Below are 14,215 nucleotides of genomic sequence, written 5' to 3' on the forward strand. Positions count from 1 at the left end.
TTTGTTCGCAACTATAGTAGCACGTATATATATGGCAAAGTTCCTTTAAAGTATTTATTCATTCATTCATCCATCTTGGAAAAATACCAAGATACTACAGCATGGCAACAAAACTATCATTTATTTATTCACCCAGAAAGAAAAACTAGATGCTTCTTTTTACCGACAAAGTAGTAGTAAGTATCATAAGCGGTTTAGAATATAAAAATAACAAAAATGTTATGCCTAAAATTAGTTTGAAAATAAAAAAATATTGAAGCAAGTGAACATATAGCATCAAAGCATTATCCGTCAATCTTCATTCGCCTAGGAGAATAATTGTCTCACCACATATTTAATTTTGATAAACTCAAAACAATTATTAAGTGTTACATGTTCATAAATAAAATGCGGACCACACATATTGAATGTCGTCATACCAAATAAAATAATATGTGCTATATGTTTTGAATGTTGTCTCCTGAAACATAAAAGTGATCTCTAATGACTAAATAAAATAAGCATAAAGTAAAAATTTAAGACGAAGAAAATACAAGAAAACAAACAAAAAACTAAATCATAGCTCTAAATTATAATTTTCCAAAATTTAAACACGTCTAACTTCCGTTATTCGATAACTATTAATGAAGTTAGTAGTAAAGATAATTTCTTACTACTACCATTTTCCCCTCTTTTACTATACTTGTATTTACACTTTATTTATTGTGTATTAAAACATAAGTCTACGTAAATATGACTATATTTTGTAGACAAAAGCTATGCAATGCCCTGATGTGGCCTAAATCATTGTTTTGAGATTTGAGAAGTTTCATAGATACTTCTCCTTCCGTCTCTAAAAAATATGCACTTTGGGTTCGGCCCAAATTTTAATATAAAATTTGTAAAGTAAGAAAAAGGTAGAGAGAAAAGTGTTAGTGGAGATCTCACCTCAATGGAGAGAAAAAGACTTTCCAAATTTAGAAAGTGCATATTCTTATAGGACGGACTAAAAAGAAGAGTGCATATTCTTGTTTGTACGACGGAGGGAGTATAAATCAACAGAAATCTGGAAATGAATGAATCTCTTGTTAAGGTAAAAAGAAGATGTTGTACATTACATACATTGTTGATTTCAGCAAGAAAAGCTAGAATTTTTTCTGAACCAAAAAAATTTACAAACTTAGGAAAGATCAAAAAGGTGTGAAATTGTTAAGAGGGTCTTCCTCCTTTCTGCCTCTTCTCTTCCAATCCAGTTGCATCCTTGAGCATGTCTGCAGCATCCTGATGCATGTCGAGTTTCGCGAGGGCAACCGACTGCATGTAGAAGGCAGTCGGCCAGTCCGGATACACGATCTGCGCTTGCATTGCGTCTCGGAGAGCCACATCAGGCTGGTCGTTCATCAGATAACACAGACTACGACGAGCGTATACAGTTGGAGAAACCATCGTGCCCACTTCTATGAACTGTGTATACGGAAAAAACAAACGTGCTCAGATAAAATCGAGCTTGTTCGATCATGCAATCATTCAAATACGCAATTATATGTATCGTCAATGAAGTGGGGATTGAACCTGAGAGTAGCAGTCGACAGCGGTCTTGAAGTCCTTGTCGCGGAACGCGAAATCCCCACGCTTTCTGGCATCGAGCATATCTCTCATCTGCTGTGTCCATTCTTGGAACGACAACTGGAAGTCGAAGGAAGATTAAGCCATAAGAGAAATGCTAAAAGTTCGACAAAAATGCAGGCGCTGGTGAGCTACAATTCAAGATTACCTCATTCGTTCCCTCATCATCCCGGTAGTGTGTGGTCACCAAGATTTGGTGTATAGCTGTCAGGTCCAGTCGAGAACATGCCTCGCCCATAGGTGAAAGTGGGCGCTGCGGTGTTGGGGGGCTCTCTTCGTGTTTAGAGATCCCAAGCATGACACAAGATGGCACCTGAAATACAATTTAATCGAGTTCACAGAAAGCATAATAAAACAAGATTCATTTGATACGAGACAGTAGTTTCAGATGCTTACATCTGATTTAGGCTGGAGCGGAGAAAGAGTAGCAACGAGATCCTTTATATTAGGTCTCTCCCTAGGTTCGTATTGTAAACACTGAGAGGCGAGGCCAACAACGATAGTTGCTTCCTCAGTCGAGAACTTCCCCTCCAGATGAGAATCCATCAACAGTATGATGTTTTTACCTCGTATCATATCAAGAGCCTGCATATGGAGCATAGCAAACAAGCTTATACAATATCACATTTGAACTTTCATAACCATCACTAAATTCGGAGAGGCTCTATAAAGCGATTAGCCATAATAGGGAACGAAAGATTTCCATCACGAGCAAACAGGAACACAAAGATTGGGATTACGTATATCAACTCACCTACAGCAGAATAGGAACATTGCATATGATTTTCATTACTTGAATAAAAAAGTCCATAGTGATCGAAGAGATGACATAGAGTACGTATATTGTCGACATTAGCACATCTAGCAGGTAACAACACTTCAACTAGGCATATGCTAGGACGCGAATCATTGGACAAAGATGAAATGAAACAGATAAGAAATTAAAAAAAAAAAGATGTTACGATGATGATAGAAACGAACATGACTTGGAGGTATGTGTTTTCCACTCAGTAGATCCAAGAGGACAGTACCGAAGCTGAAGATAACGCTTTCAGGGGTAACCCTTCCTACAATACACATATAACAGGTAATTAAGTGATAATTCGGTCCATTCAAAAGACGAAATGAAACAAAGAAAAAATAAAATAACTGAGTCTAAGCTTAGAGGCTTAACCCTAGAATATTTCTTAAAAGTCCAAGCTTGATAGTGCGACGTTTGGATTGAAAAATGATCGAACTTGTTCGTAGGCTAAAAGGTGACATTCGTTTAGACAGAATTCCCAGAACTAATGAGATGTCATCAACAACTTAAAAGGCCATTGCTAATGTAGGCCCTCGGTTCTCACTAAATAGTAGTACTAGTCGTACTACCTTGTGCAACTGTTGACTACGAAGAATCACATGACTGATTATGAGAGTGATATATCAAGCAAAACTTTTCAAGTACATTTATATGTTAAATCTTTTGTCTTTGCATTTCAGTAGTCACACTCTCATCTATTCGAGTCAAGAAGCTGGCACAAAAAGATACCTAAAATTAGCAAGCAAGAAAACAAGCAGCGCATGTGTCCATATGCACATGCAACCAGAAAGCTCAATAAATTCACATCTAATCACGTGAAACAAGTTATGTCCTCGTCCACACATAACATTCTTTCAAGCTTGAAAAAGGTTACCGTTTTTCAAATATTCAGGGGGAGTGTAGGCAAGGTTTGTGCTATAACTCTTCCCATCTCGGCTGTTTTTCATCAGCCCGAAACATGAAATCCGAGGATCGCCATCCTGCAAACATGAGGCAAATTTCGATAATTATAACACTCAAACAGAAACATAACTGGCATCAATGCAAACAAAAAATATTTGTAGAATCACCTCATCAAAGAGAACCCTGTAAGCATTGAGATCATGATACAACGGACGGCCCTCCGTGCAGCAATATTCCAAGGCTTCAGCTATATAAAGTGCAACTCTCAAGCGCATTGCCCATTCAATGGTCTGCCTTTCCCCTGTCGAATTTGAAGAAGAGAAGAATCAATTTTCCCCATTTATTGTGTAACATAAAACACACAAGCAGGCACAGAAGATCACATTAATCAGCAATTTTACGAGTCAAGAACTCATCCAGATAGATTCCAAAGAAAATGCAAGCATACAAGAAACAAAAGAGACTCAATCCAACAATCAATTGCAGCATTCAAATCATTTCAGCAAAGGGAAACAACTTCTAAACAGACACACACCAAAATTCAAATACATACAGTGGAATAAATGCTTGGCAAGAGTGTCGTTGGGCATGAACTCAGCAATCAACAACCTCTCATCACCATCACAGCAATACCCAATCAAATTTGCCAGCCTCCTGTGCCTCAACTTCCCAACCCCCCATGCCTCCTCCTACAAACACAACAAAATTCCACCAAATATCAAATCTTGCAAACACCATAGTATGAGAATTAATCCACTGATGACAAACAACACATGCCCACTATAAACAAAACACAAATACACGCATCCCATCATACAAAGATCAAAACTTTATGTACATATATACCGCAAACTGTTTGGGGTCAGGCCAAGACAGCTTCGGAAACCTCTTGACGGCGATCCACCGGCGGTTTTGCAGGCGGCCTTTGTAGACAACATTAGGGGCTTTTTCACCGCTCTCTGAGACAATAAAATCTGGGCTGAAGTTATTCGTGGCAGCTTTGAGGTCTGCAAATGAAAACTCGCAAAAAGAAGGAACCCCAGAGGAGGTGACTCCGGTCTCCGCCCCGCCGCCAGCTGCGGCGGCGGAGGCAGACGGCGGCGGCGCTCTACCACCACCTACAAGCTGCACCGCCCCCTGATTTTGGAGCTTCTCCTTTTCCGGGTGCGTCTCCGTTGGTGGGAATTTTGAAACACAGCAGCCCATAATCAAGAACCTCTCTTTCTCTTTCTCTCTCTCTCTCTCACCAAACCTACTTTTGTTCAACTTTCAAGTTTCAAGATTGCAACTTGGACACGAGTAAAGTATTATAGAGAGAGGGAAACAGTCTGGAGGGTGTAGAAGGAACAGTGAAAAGGCTAAGGTGGGATCTTTTTTCTCGTAATCGAGCTCAATCACTGCCCATTTCCTTTATTTACATGCAGTAAACACATTGTTTGCAATTAATCAACTTGGCACCTGGGGTGATTAAGCTTCAAGCAACAAGCATTGATTGATTAGGTGGTATTTAAGCACTGATTTTCGTGATTCTTAACCTTGTAAATTAGTGGGAAATCAAGAATAGGAAAAAGGCATCTAATTAGTGGTAAATTAGTCGGTCTCTTATCGTAATCGACACGTGGCGGTGATTGGAAAGTCGGTACAGAAGATGAGGAAAATTTAAGACCAATTTCTTGTTTTCAACTGCAGAATTTGCTAATTGATAAAATAAGCGTTGGTTAATGTCGAAGTAGAATATTACTACTATTAGTTATGAAATTTTTGTCAATTGCTCCAATTATACCATATTCTCTCTATTTCTCTTATATGAATCTTGGCGGTTTTGTTATCAATTTGAATTCCGTTTTTTGTAATTACTAGCTAAATGAGATAGTAGTATTACTTCTTCCATAGCATAAAAATAATTTCTTTTCACCCATTTTTGTCTAATCCCATGAACTTACTCCATTTATGACCAAAAAAAAAAATTCCGCCACTCGTTACTTTTATACATTACTCCATCTTATACACATTACTTCAGTTATTTCCATCTAATAAAAATAATTTTTTTGTCATTTTTGTTCGATCCCATCAAATTCATGCATGTCCATTTATTAAAAAAATTCCAATAACTCATAACTTATATACATCATACTATTATACACATTACTTCAACTATTTTATAGTATCTCTATTACTTTATAAATTGTACATAAAAATTCGTACCATTATCCACAGAGAGTCTATATATTATTGGGCGGAGAGAGTATTCTTTCAAATCATTACTCTAAGAAATTAATTCTAAATATTTAATACAAAAATAATCCTAACATTCAATAAGTAAAATCTATACATACTAATTACTAAATTATGATTAAAAAGAAAATAAATAAAACGACACTTATATGTAGTATAAATAAATTAAAGGTACTCTATGTAGTTGTTTTTAAAATGTCTAGATACCAATTACTAATATGTAAAAATTTGTATGCATGGACAGTGCTTATTAGCTCAGGTAAATTTCGCATAAATTTTATATAACGTGTTTGAATATTTATCAGTGGTATAAAATAATAAATACTACGTAGTACTTTGTTTAAGTGGTGGATCCCATATAAATGACAATATACAATTGTCTTTCATTATATAAGATTGAAATTTATTGTTTGAAAATGACTATCATTAGTCAAAAAAGAATTCAACAAATATATTTTCATCATTTTAACGCTGTAAAAAATTGAAAGGCATACGTTTAAAAATAATAACAACAAACATGTCCTATAATCATTCGTACCCATGTTTCGACAATATACACGAAACACATACATTAAAATCACGAGTTAAAACGAAAGAAAAATCCAAAGTCAAAAATTAGGATGTTATGGACATCTCAAGAATCTAATAAAGCCAATCAAAAGGCTATAAGAAAAGGACTTTTTGGAGTAGAAAAAATGATGCCTATAATCTGTTTGTTTATGATTGGGGTGGGTGGATTGATTGTGATTGTGATTGTGATTGTAATTGTAGTTAGGATTAGGTCTAATTATTGATTACATTCACATGAAGATTTTAATATCAAGTTGATTGGGAGGCATATATTCGAAATAAATGGCTTTTCTTGCTACTAATCATCATCACGCCCGCCTCATAAACTTTGACTACACCAGTAGCTGTTTAATTAACAATTAGATGATTAATCTCATTCCATTAACTTAATTTTCATAGACTACAGATTACAGATCAAACCTTGATCTCTCTACCTTACAAAGATGAAATTACAATTGTTTTAGTGAAATCGGCGGGGTAATTACATGTTTCATACAAAGTGTTTCACATTTGTTTCAATTTAGTACAAAAAGTATTAAGTTTACGAATTCCGTACATAAAGTTTACCTAGTGTTTCAAAACTATACATCCGTCAATTTCCTACTAACACCGTTAATTCCAATTACATCATACATACAAAAAGTTTCACCAATGTTTCACATTCGTACAAAAAATTTTAAATTATACATTAATTATTTCAAATAATATTACTTTTATTACTCAAAAAAATGAAAATACATAAAAAAAATAAATCACCACTCTTTTCCATCAAATTAGCGAATTGCATTTTATTGTTCGAAGCTTTCTAACGTAATAATGGAGAATAAAACCAAAAGAATATCGACTCTTTTTCATAAAAGTTAAAAATACTTATTGATTGTTCGAAGCTAAATTTACCATTTTGTGAAGATGAAATATGGACTTATTTTATATATGTTCTATAAAGAATACAATAAAAAGGTAGAATATTGAGAGACAAACTTTTTTAAACCACGAGCAATTGCTAGAAGAAATGATATTGACTGTTATTTTTTTTTGGAGTGATTAATTGTATTAAATCTCTAATTATTATTCCTATTATGTTGATAAGTTGGACAGATTACAAAACTAACTAACCATGTTTAAAATATTTAACGAAATGTATTAACTTAAAACACTAATGATATGATTCATATAAAATTAAAACATTTTGTACTAATTTGAAACATTTGTGAAACATTTTGTATGTATGATGTAAGTAGAATTAACAGTGTTAGTCGGACTTGACGGAATGCATTAATTTAAAACACTAGGTAAACTTTTTGTATGAAATACGTAAACTTAATACTTTTTGTACTAAATTGAAACAAATGTGAAACATTTTGTATAAAACATGTAATTATCCCGAAATCGGCTCTTGGTGAGAATGAAATCACGATGTTTTTTGGTGAAATTGTTTCTCTCCGTGAGAAACGACTTCAGCACAATGTCCACTCCGAGACGACTGAGTGGACAAAGTAGGGATGACAAGATGGGAAGGTGAAAACTAGCGAAATCCAGCAGCCTATACGTTCCAAAAGAGAGCTGAAAAAGCTAGAGCAACAAGATGTGAAATGGCCAACATGATGCAGCTAATTAGACTTTTTTTTTCTTATTTTTGGGACAAAGAATAGAATTCATTTTGCTCATCAAGATCAGAGTTTGAATAATAAAAGATAAATAGGTAAAGAATTCCTGTACAAAATATGGATGAGAAAACTACTAATACATGCAACCTACTGTTTGTACATGACTAGTGTCTGAGATGACTTCTGCTGCATATATGCCAATGGAATACAAAGCCCAGAAAAGTAAGGCTTCTCTTCCCCAATCACGGTGTGTTGCCTCGCCTCGCCTCCCCTCTCCATTCATCGAGAGATGACTGCATCATACCCATCCAGCAACCAAGTGTCAATCAATACGACAACGCACTTGAGATCATTCAACAGCAAGATGAGCACTTGTCTGCATTGGCCTTTACTCTCCTTCGTTGCAATAATCAATCATCAAAATGCAATAGCAGCAGGCTCTTACGCAGTCCTCCCTCAAACTTGATGACATAAAGAGAAGAAGGCCAACGGAAAAGAAAGAAAAATTGAAAATACCTCCCAATCCCATTGATCTCTCTCCATGGATGGTCATTAATCAGAAAAATCAGCCACATTAAGAAGCCTTTTCCTGCTCCCGGGCCAGATGGTCCTCCTCGATTCTTTGCAGTATCTCTTCATACACCTTAAGAGAGTTGCCAGTGAACCTCTCCATTGCCTCAAGTACATGCTGCAGACTTGCCTGCAGACTCCCTCCTTTAGTAGTCTCACTTTGATATACGGCATGTCCAGCTAGTGGCACACCGTTGTCATCTGCGGACATTACCACCATCCTTTTTTCTAAAGCCTGAATCTCCTTTTGTATCTTCTGATCCTCTTTATCGAGGCTCTTAACCTTCCTCTCGTCCTTGTTCGCCAACATCCTCTGACGCATTTCTGCCTTATCCTGGTCCCATAGATGAAGGACTGTCGAGGCAAAGTCTCGCATGGAACCAATCACTTCTGTTTCAGAAATTCTTTCCAAAGACTGCCACCATTGATTGCAGACCACGAACACTGGAGGGGCGCCAATCCTACCGGGAGAGAATGGGACTACCCCATCAGCCGTTTCTTCAGGAACATAGAGGAGACACTTCATAAGCCAGTTATTCAATGCTCGGACAAAACCCTTTTGTGCAGTTACCCAATAAGAGAACCTTAGAGTCCAATTAATTACATCATGTTGAAGCTGTTTTGTGGCTTCAAAATGAGTATCACTAAAGTGCTTTCGAAATGCAATGGCATCTAATCGCTTGGCTTCTCCAATTGCTTGACGTTGACTATGATGACACTCGAGCATCGACTTCCACATTCTAGTCAACCTGTAAAATTTAGACAAGACGCCATCAAGATGATAATATTTTAAGATGATATTCAACATATATTTTTAGGCAATTAAGGTCGTTAATCAATAATAGCAGGAAGGAATGATGATGTGAACCCCAGCCAGACGCTCACCAGAACAAGTAACAAAAGTTCGCAAAATTAAAGAGGTAGAAATTCTCAACTAATCATAATCATCAAGCTCCCAATACAAATTTAGAATTAACAAACAAACAATCATAGAATTATAATGATGCAGAACCACAGTGCTACAAGATAAGGATGAGCTGTTCACAAAGAACATATCAACATTGACATACCCTTGAATGAATTCATTTAGCTGTGGCCACAATTCCTCATCCCTCACGGTATTTATCTTCACTGAGATCTTATCAACGACCTGAATTCCAATCCTGATTTTTGTGGATAGATCTCTAACCAACTTCCTCGTCACATCAATTTTGTGAGTCTCAGCACCTTTTTCATCCAAACGCTTCAGTTTTTTAGATTTCTGCTCATGAAGAAGCCTCATTCTTTCCTCAACCTGGAAATGAATATACAGATCTATGAGAGGGAGACCTTATCATTAATATCAATTTCATCCAAATGATAAGTTGCAATTGCTTTGATGAAAATGGGTCATAACTACAAAGAATAATTAAGATAAGTTGTCCCCTGATAAAGTGTAATCACTCTACAACAAATAACTAGTTTTCTTCGAATAAAAAAAGGTCTCGATCAAATGAATTAAGCCTGAAAATCCACATCTTCAGTTGCACAATAAATACAATTAAATAAGAAGAAAACAACACCAGGGAGCTAGTTACATGCAGACCCAAATCCATATAAATTCTTTTTGCTCTGAAGTTCCATCAATTAGCAAATACTACACCAAACTATATAGGTGGAACTTCTATGTACTAGTTGTACTAGGTAAGGGCCAAAAAATTAACATACAAAATCAGATCAATAATAATTGAAGAGTTATAATGCTATTTGCAATGAGGGTCATGATCCTTATTGCCTAACATAAAATATGGATGTGGAATTAAATGTATACAAAGGACCATCTAATTCCTTGAATGCATTCTTGGAAAATGTGCAGGGGGACCACACTCCACAAACCACCAATCAGCAACCATGCATAATATAGCAACCACAATTGCTCCAATAGGACTAAAAAGAAGATATAATAGCTGGGGAAATTAAGGAAAATAATACAGCACACTGTGATTACCTTAACTTCTTCATACAGTTTTTTCTCCCAAAGATATAGCTTATGTAAAGTAGAAGAAAGGTTTTTGGACCGAAGCTCCAGTTCTTGATTGATCTCCAAAAGAGCAGGATCAGCACTATCAGAGCTTTGTGACGTCGAAGGTTGCGAAGAAACCATTGGCAGATGCAGTATCTTGGAAGAGACTGGACACACCATACAAATAAAAATCAAAATCAAAATTATAACAAAATTCCATTCAGAGAAAGCATATACAGCTAGATAATTTGACCAAGAAAAGCAGGAAATGGGGGAAAACTAACTACTCCATAAATGCTTTCTTCTAGCAAAGTACAGAGCAGCAGCATTTAGAAACAAATCGAGAAACCAATCACACACAAAAAGATCAGATTTTTACCATGATTGCCACCATGTTTCCGCTTATACGGAAGCTTCCCAACTTCAAGAAATTTTGCTAGCTCATTCCCAGATTCCGAAGCCCGCTCAAACTGGGCTTGGATCTCCTTCAAAACTTCTGAATCCCCTTTGAATCCACGCGGCTTAAACCCAGCAGCATTGCCCCGATCTTTCGCCCTCTCTTCGGCATCAACAACCTTCTTATCCACCATATGCACCTCATACTCGACCGCATCACTCTCCATCCCAACACTAGGCCTCGCTCTGTAATGCAATTCTGCTTCATTTACACCTCTTGCTTCTTCCTCCGATGCCCCTGGCTTGGAGTAACTGCTCCTCCCACTATCCGCATATTTCTGATCGCCGTGAACTTCTTTCACAACCTCATCTTCTTCATCTTCCAAATCCGGAATCCCCTCCTCTTCCCTCACCTCCCTCGAGTCACGGCTGGGAGTGTAAGGCGGATAAAACTTGTCATAGCTCTCAAAAGGGTTCAAGAAATCCCAAGCAGATGAACTCGGCGGTGAAGGGGGCGCTGGGGGCGCTTTAGAAGTCGAAGCCACCGACTGCTGCGACGAATATCCGCCGCCTCCGTAGGGCGCCGGCGGCGAAGAACCGTCAAAATAACCACCTCCGCCGCCATAATTGGAATAGCCATTATTGTAATTATACATAGGATAAGAAGTGTTTGAGTTGTGATTGATAGAATAATTAGGATTGGGATAGTATGAGGAAGAAGATTCACCCATATACATAGTTTCCGGATTCATCGGGCGCTGCGTGTACACCACAGACGGCGCCGTATGCTTCTTCATGTAATTCACATTCATAAAGCCACCGCCGCCGTTGGGGATATTCAGATTGAGATTCTCATAGCCCGGGAAATAGCCTCTGGCGCCGTAGGGGAGCTGCTCCTGCTGCTGGTGGAGGTGGTGCGGCGGCGAGATGACGTCATGGTGATGCAGCGAGTCCAAGTCGGAACCGCGACCGCCGCCGCCGCCGTCGTCTTCGTCCTCCGAATCGTCGGAATGGAAGTGCAGATGGGAGCCGGAGTCGGAGCGGGAAGGGAGGTGGTGGTGAATTTTATCCGGCGGCGAGGCGGAGGGAGAATCCCCCTTTCTGTGCGCCGGGAGGTTGAGAACCGGCGAGGGCGGGGAGTGGAAGGAGGCGTCGAGATCCTGACTGAAGAAGCGGTCGAGAGAGACGCCGACCTCCTTGAGGGAGTGGAGATAAGCCATGTGAGCCTCGGCGAAGGCGAAACGCTGCCGTACGGCTTCGTCGAGGAAGCTGCAGCGCTCCCGGCATAGAAGCACCGCCGGAGAATCGTCGGGCTTGGAGGTGGCGCAGCCCATGGATTGGTGAGTGGATTTGAGACTAAAAAAAAGGAGAAATTGGAGGTAAAATCAGGTGATTTTGATTAAAGCATGGTTGATGAGGGAGAAATTTAGGGTTGGGGGAAAAGGGGAAAGGGAAGGAATCTTTTCTTCATTAGCTTAATAATTTAATTTCTTTCTTGGTTTTGCCAGCAGAGAGATTGTCGTCGGATAGCGGCAGAGTAGAGAGAGAGAAGGAGGTGGAGAGAGAGAGAGAGAGAGAGAGAGAGAGAGAAGAGGATGAACGTCGGTGTGGAAAGATAGTGTCAAAGTTAAAAGGACTATAATTATATATTTTATTGGAAATATACCAATTTTTACTGCTTGTTTTGTGTCTACTTATTTTTGTTTCAATAACAGATTGATTATATTATACACATAAGTAGTAAAATAAATTTGTCAATAATGAGAAAAATGTTTTTCTATGATTCTAGTTTAAATTTTTCGAGATGTGATATCTAGAGATTTCTTGAATAAGATTTTAACTCTATGGATGATTAATAGGAACTTTAACACTAGTAATATTTGATAAAATTGTCACATAAATATGATTCTATTTTGAGTTTTTTTGTCGGAAACGAGATATCTAGAGATATCTAGAAAGATCTCTCAGAATAAGATTTAGCTTTATGGATGATTGAACTAAACTTCGCCGCATAAAAATTAAATTTAATATGCTTTTAATATTCTTTGGAAGACAATAGTAAATTAGTCTATAAAATGTCTAATAATTTGTGATTATATTAAAAATTTACTATAAAATGTCTAATAATTTGTGATTATATTAAAATATTTCACCACGCGTAGACAAATTTAATATTCTTTGAAAGTTCCAAACAACACTCAGAAAATGAATATTCAGTCAAATAATTTGTGATTATATTAAAATTTGTTTCTTTTTCACTTTTGGAGAAGAATAGCGATTTGTAGTCATTAGTGGGCTGTTACTTACCGAAAAAGATTAGTCATTGGAAATTAAGGGGAAATTGGACGATTTATGAGTTGACTCGTGTAGCCTTCACCGTTGAAACTTTGAATTGAAAACATCATGATTCTTTTATTCCCATTTTGGCCTTCACTTTCCTCTTTATTTCCATTCAAGGACTTATTGCAATTTGATTGTATTTGATTTATTTAAACTAAACTAAATTTGCTTATAGCTCGCATTGTAATTTATAAACATTGGTTTACTGGCTCGACAATTTAATTAATATACTAGTATGCAATTAATTTGTTGTTCTTTGCCAATATTATTGTTATTTAATTGCCACGTTATTACATGTATTCGTGCAAACTAAACATTAATAATTTGAGACAAGCATCATCACTATTATTTTATGTTAGTATGTTATTTTAGGTACTTGTTACCTCACACAACTATATTAAGTTAGTTTGCATAATTGTCTCAGAGCATAAAATATTAACGAAATACCTCGTTTGGGAATGTCTCTAACTTAGAGTTTACATAACAATTGAATAACACGAAAAGATTATTTGACTCTCGTGTCTCAATCACTATTTTAATGGAGATGTGCACGATATAATTAAATCAACTTTTGGCAATAATGAAATAATGTAACCTAACTGAAATTAAGATTATTTTATAAAGTTTTAAACATTAATTTATTATATAGTCCTAACTAATTGTCTTTTTTGGTGAGAAGTGGAGGGAGGTGACCACCAATCTCAACTCATTTAAAGATGAAATTTTGAGCTGATTTATTTGTCACTATACCAAAAATTTACCGAACATGAATAATTTTTGCATGATGCTCCTTTGTTGATTGCATGAGCCAAAATGCAAAAGGAATGAATGGCTAGGTAGGTAAGAATGAGAGCAAATGAGTCATGATTCTTGAACATTGTATTTAATAATATTTATAATTACATATGTATTGATCTTCGAAATTAAGAATATTAGTATTGAAATATTTAATACGAACTTTTATGTGCAAGGATCCTCAGTCAATGCCACCATAAATATGAGTTATAGCGCAATCAATCACATATATATGAACAAAATCTTTAAATACTCTTAACTTTCTTTGTACAAAGCAATCGAAAATAATTAATTATTTTAACGAAGGAGTTAATGGGTGGTATTTGAATGCTGCAATTGACTCATAGGTGACAAAGAAACGTGTTCTTTGGTGTGTGTTGACATGTCTAG

The 14,215-nt window shown here is 36.8% G+C and overlaps 2 protein-coding genes across 2 annotated transcripts; both read right to left on the reverse strand.

The window, feature by feature from the left end:
• Nucleotides 1-1,046: 1,046 nt before the first annotated feature.
• Nucleotides 1,047-4,776, reverse strand: LOC121748716 (serine/threonine-protein kinase BSK1-like). The gene is made up of 9 exons (XM_042143202.1): nucleotides 4,157-4,776; nucleotides 3,864-3,999; nucleotides 3,478-3,611; nucleotides 3,282-3,387; nucleotides 2,587-2,672; nucleotides 2,002-2,190; nucleotides 1,754-1,918; nucleotides 1,552-1,665; nucleotides 1,047-1,443 (listed from the first exon to the last, which is right to left on the reverse strand). The coding sequence occupies exons 1-9, from the start codon at nucleotides 4,514-4,516 to the stop codon at nucleotides 1,189-1,191; spliced, it is 1,545 nt and encodes a 514-aa protein (XP_041999136.1). The 5' UTR covers nucleotides 4,517-4,776; the 3' UTR covers nucleotides 1,047-1,188.
• A 2,997-nt stretch (nucleotides 4,777-7,773) lies between these two features.
• LOC121748715 (protein ALTERED PHOSPHATE STARVATION RESPONSE 1-like) lies at nucleotides 7,774-12,312 on the reverse strand. Its single transcript, XM_042143201.1, has 4 exons — nucleotides 10,674-12,312; nucleotides 10,280-10,461; nucleotides 9,363-9,586; nucleotides 7,774-9,041 (listed from the first exon to the last, which is right to left on the reverse strand). Exons 1-4 carry the CDS (start codon nucleotides 12,022-12,024, stop codon nucleotides 8,297-8,299), a joined length of 2,502 nt encoding a protein of 833 aa, XP_041999135.1. The 5' UTR covers nucleotides 12,025-12,312; the 3' UTR covers nucleotides 7,774-8,296.
• Nucleotides 12,313-14,215: the final 1,903 nt, after the last annotated feature.

The sequence above is a fragment of the Salvia splendens genome, chromosome 9, assembly GCF_004379255.2.
Source record: "Salvia splendens isolate huo1 chromosome 9, SspV2, whole genome shotgun sequence".
In the NCBI taxonomy this organism is placed as follows: Eukaryota; Viridiplantae; Streptophyta; class Magnoliopsida; order Lamiales; family Lamiaceae; genus Salvia; species Salvia splendens.

What these genes read in the sequence shown, in the direction of transcription:
- LOC121748716 (XM_042143202.1), bottom strand. Translation starts at nt 4,516, where the DNA reads ATGGGCTGCTGTGTTTCAAAATTCCCACCAACGGAGACGCACCCGGAA. An exon ending in CTGACCCCAAACAGTTTGCG is followed by an intron (nt 4,000 to 4,156) that starts GTATATATGTAC and finishes TTGTGTTTGTAG; the next exon opens with GAGGAGGCATGGGGGGTTGG. An exon ending in TGCCAAGCATTTATTCCACT is followed by an intron (nt 3,612 to 3,863) that starts GTATGTATTTGA and finishes CAAATTCGACAG; the next exon opens with GGGAAAGGCAGACCATTGAA.
- LOC121748715 (XM_042143201.1), bottom strand. Translation starts at nt 12,024, where the DNA reads ATGGGCTGCGCCACCTCCAAGCCCGACGATTCTCCGGCGGTGCTTCTA. An exon ending in GAAACATGGTGGCAATCATG is followed by an intron (nt 10,462 to 10,673) that starts GTAAAAATCTGA and finishes TGGTGTGTCCAG; the next exon opens with TCTCTTCCAAGATACTGCAT. An exon ending in CTAAATGAATTCATTCAAGG is followed by an intron (nt 9,042 to 9,362) that starts GTATGTCAATGT and finishes TAAATTTTACAG; the next exon opens with GTTGACTAGAATGTGGAAGT.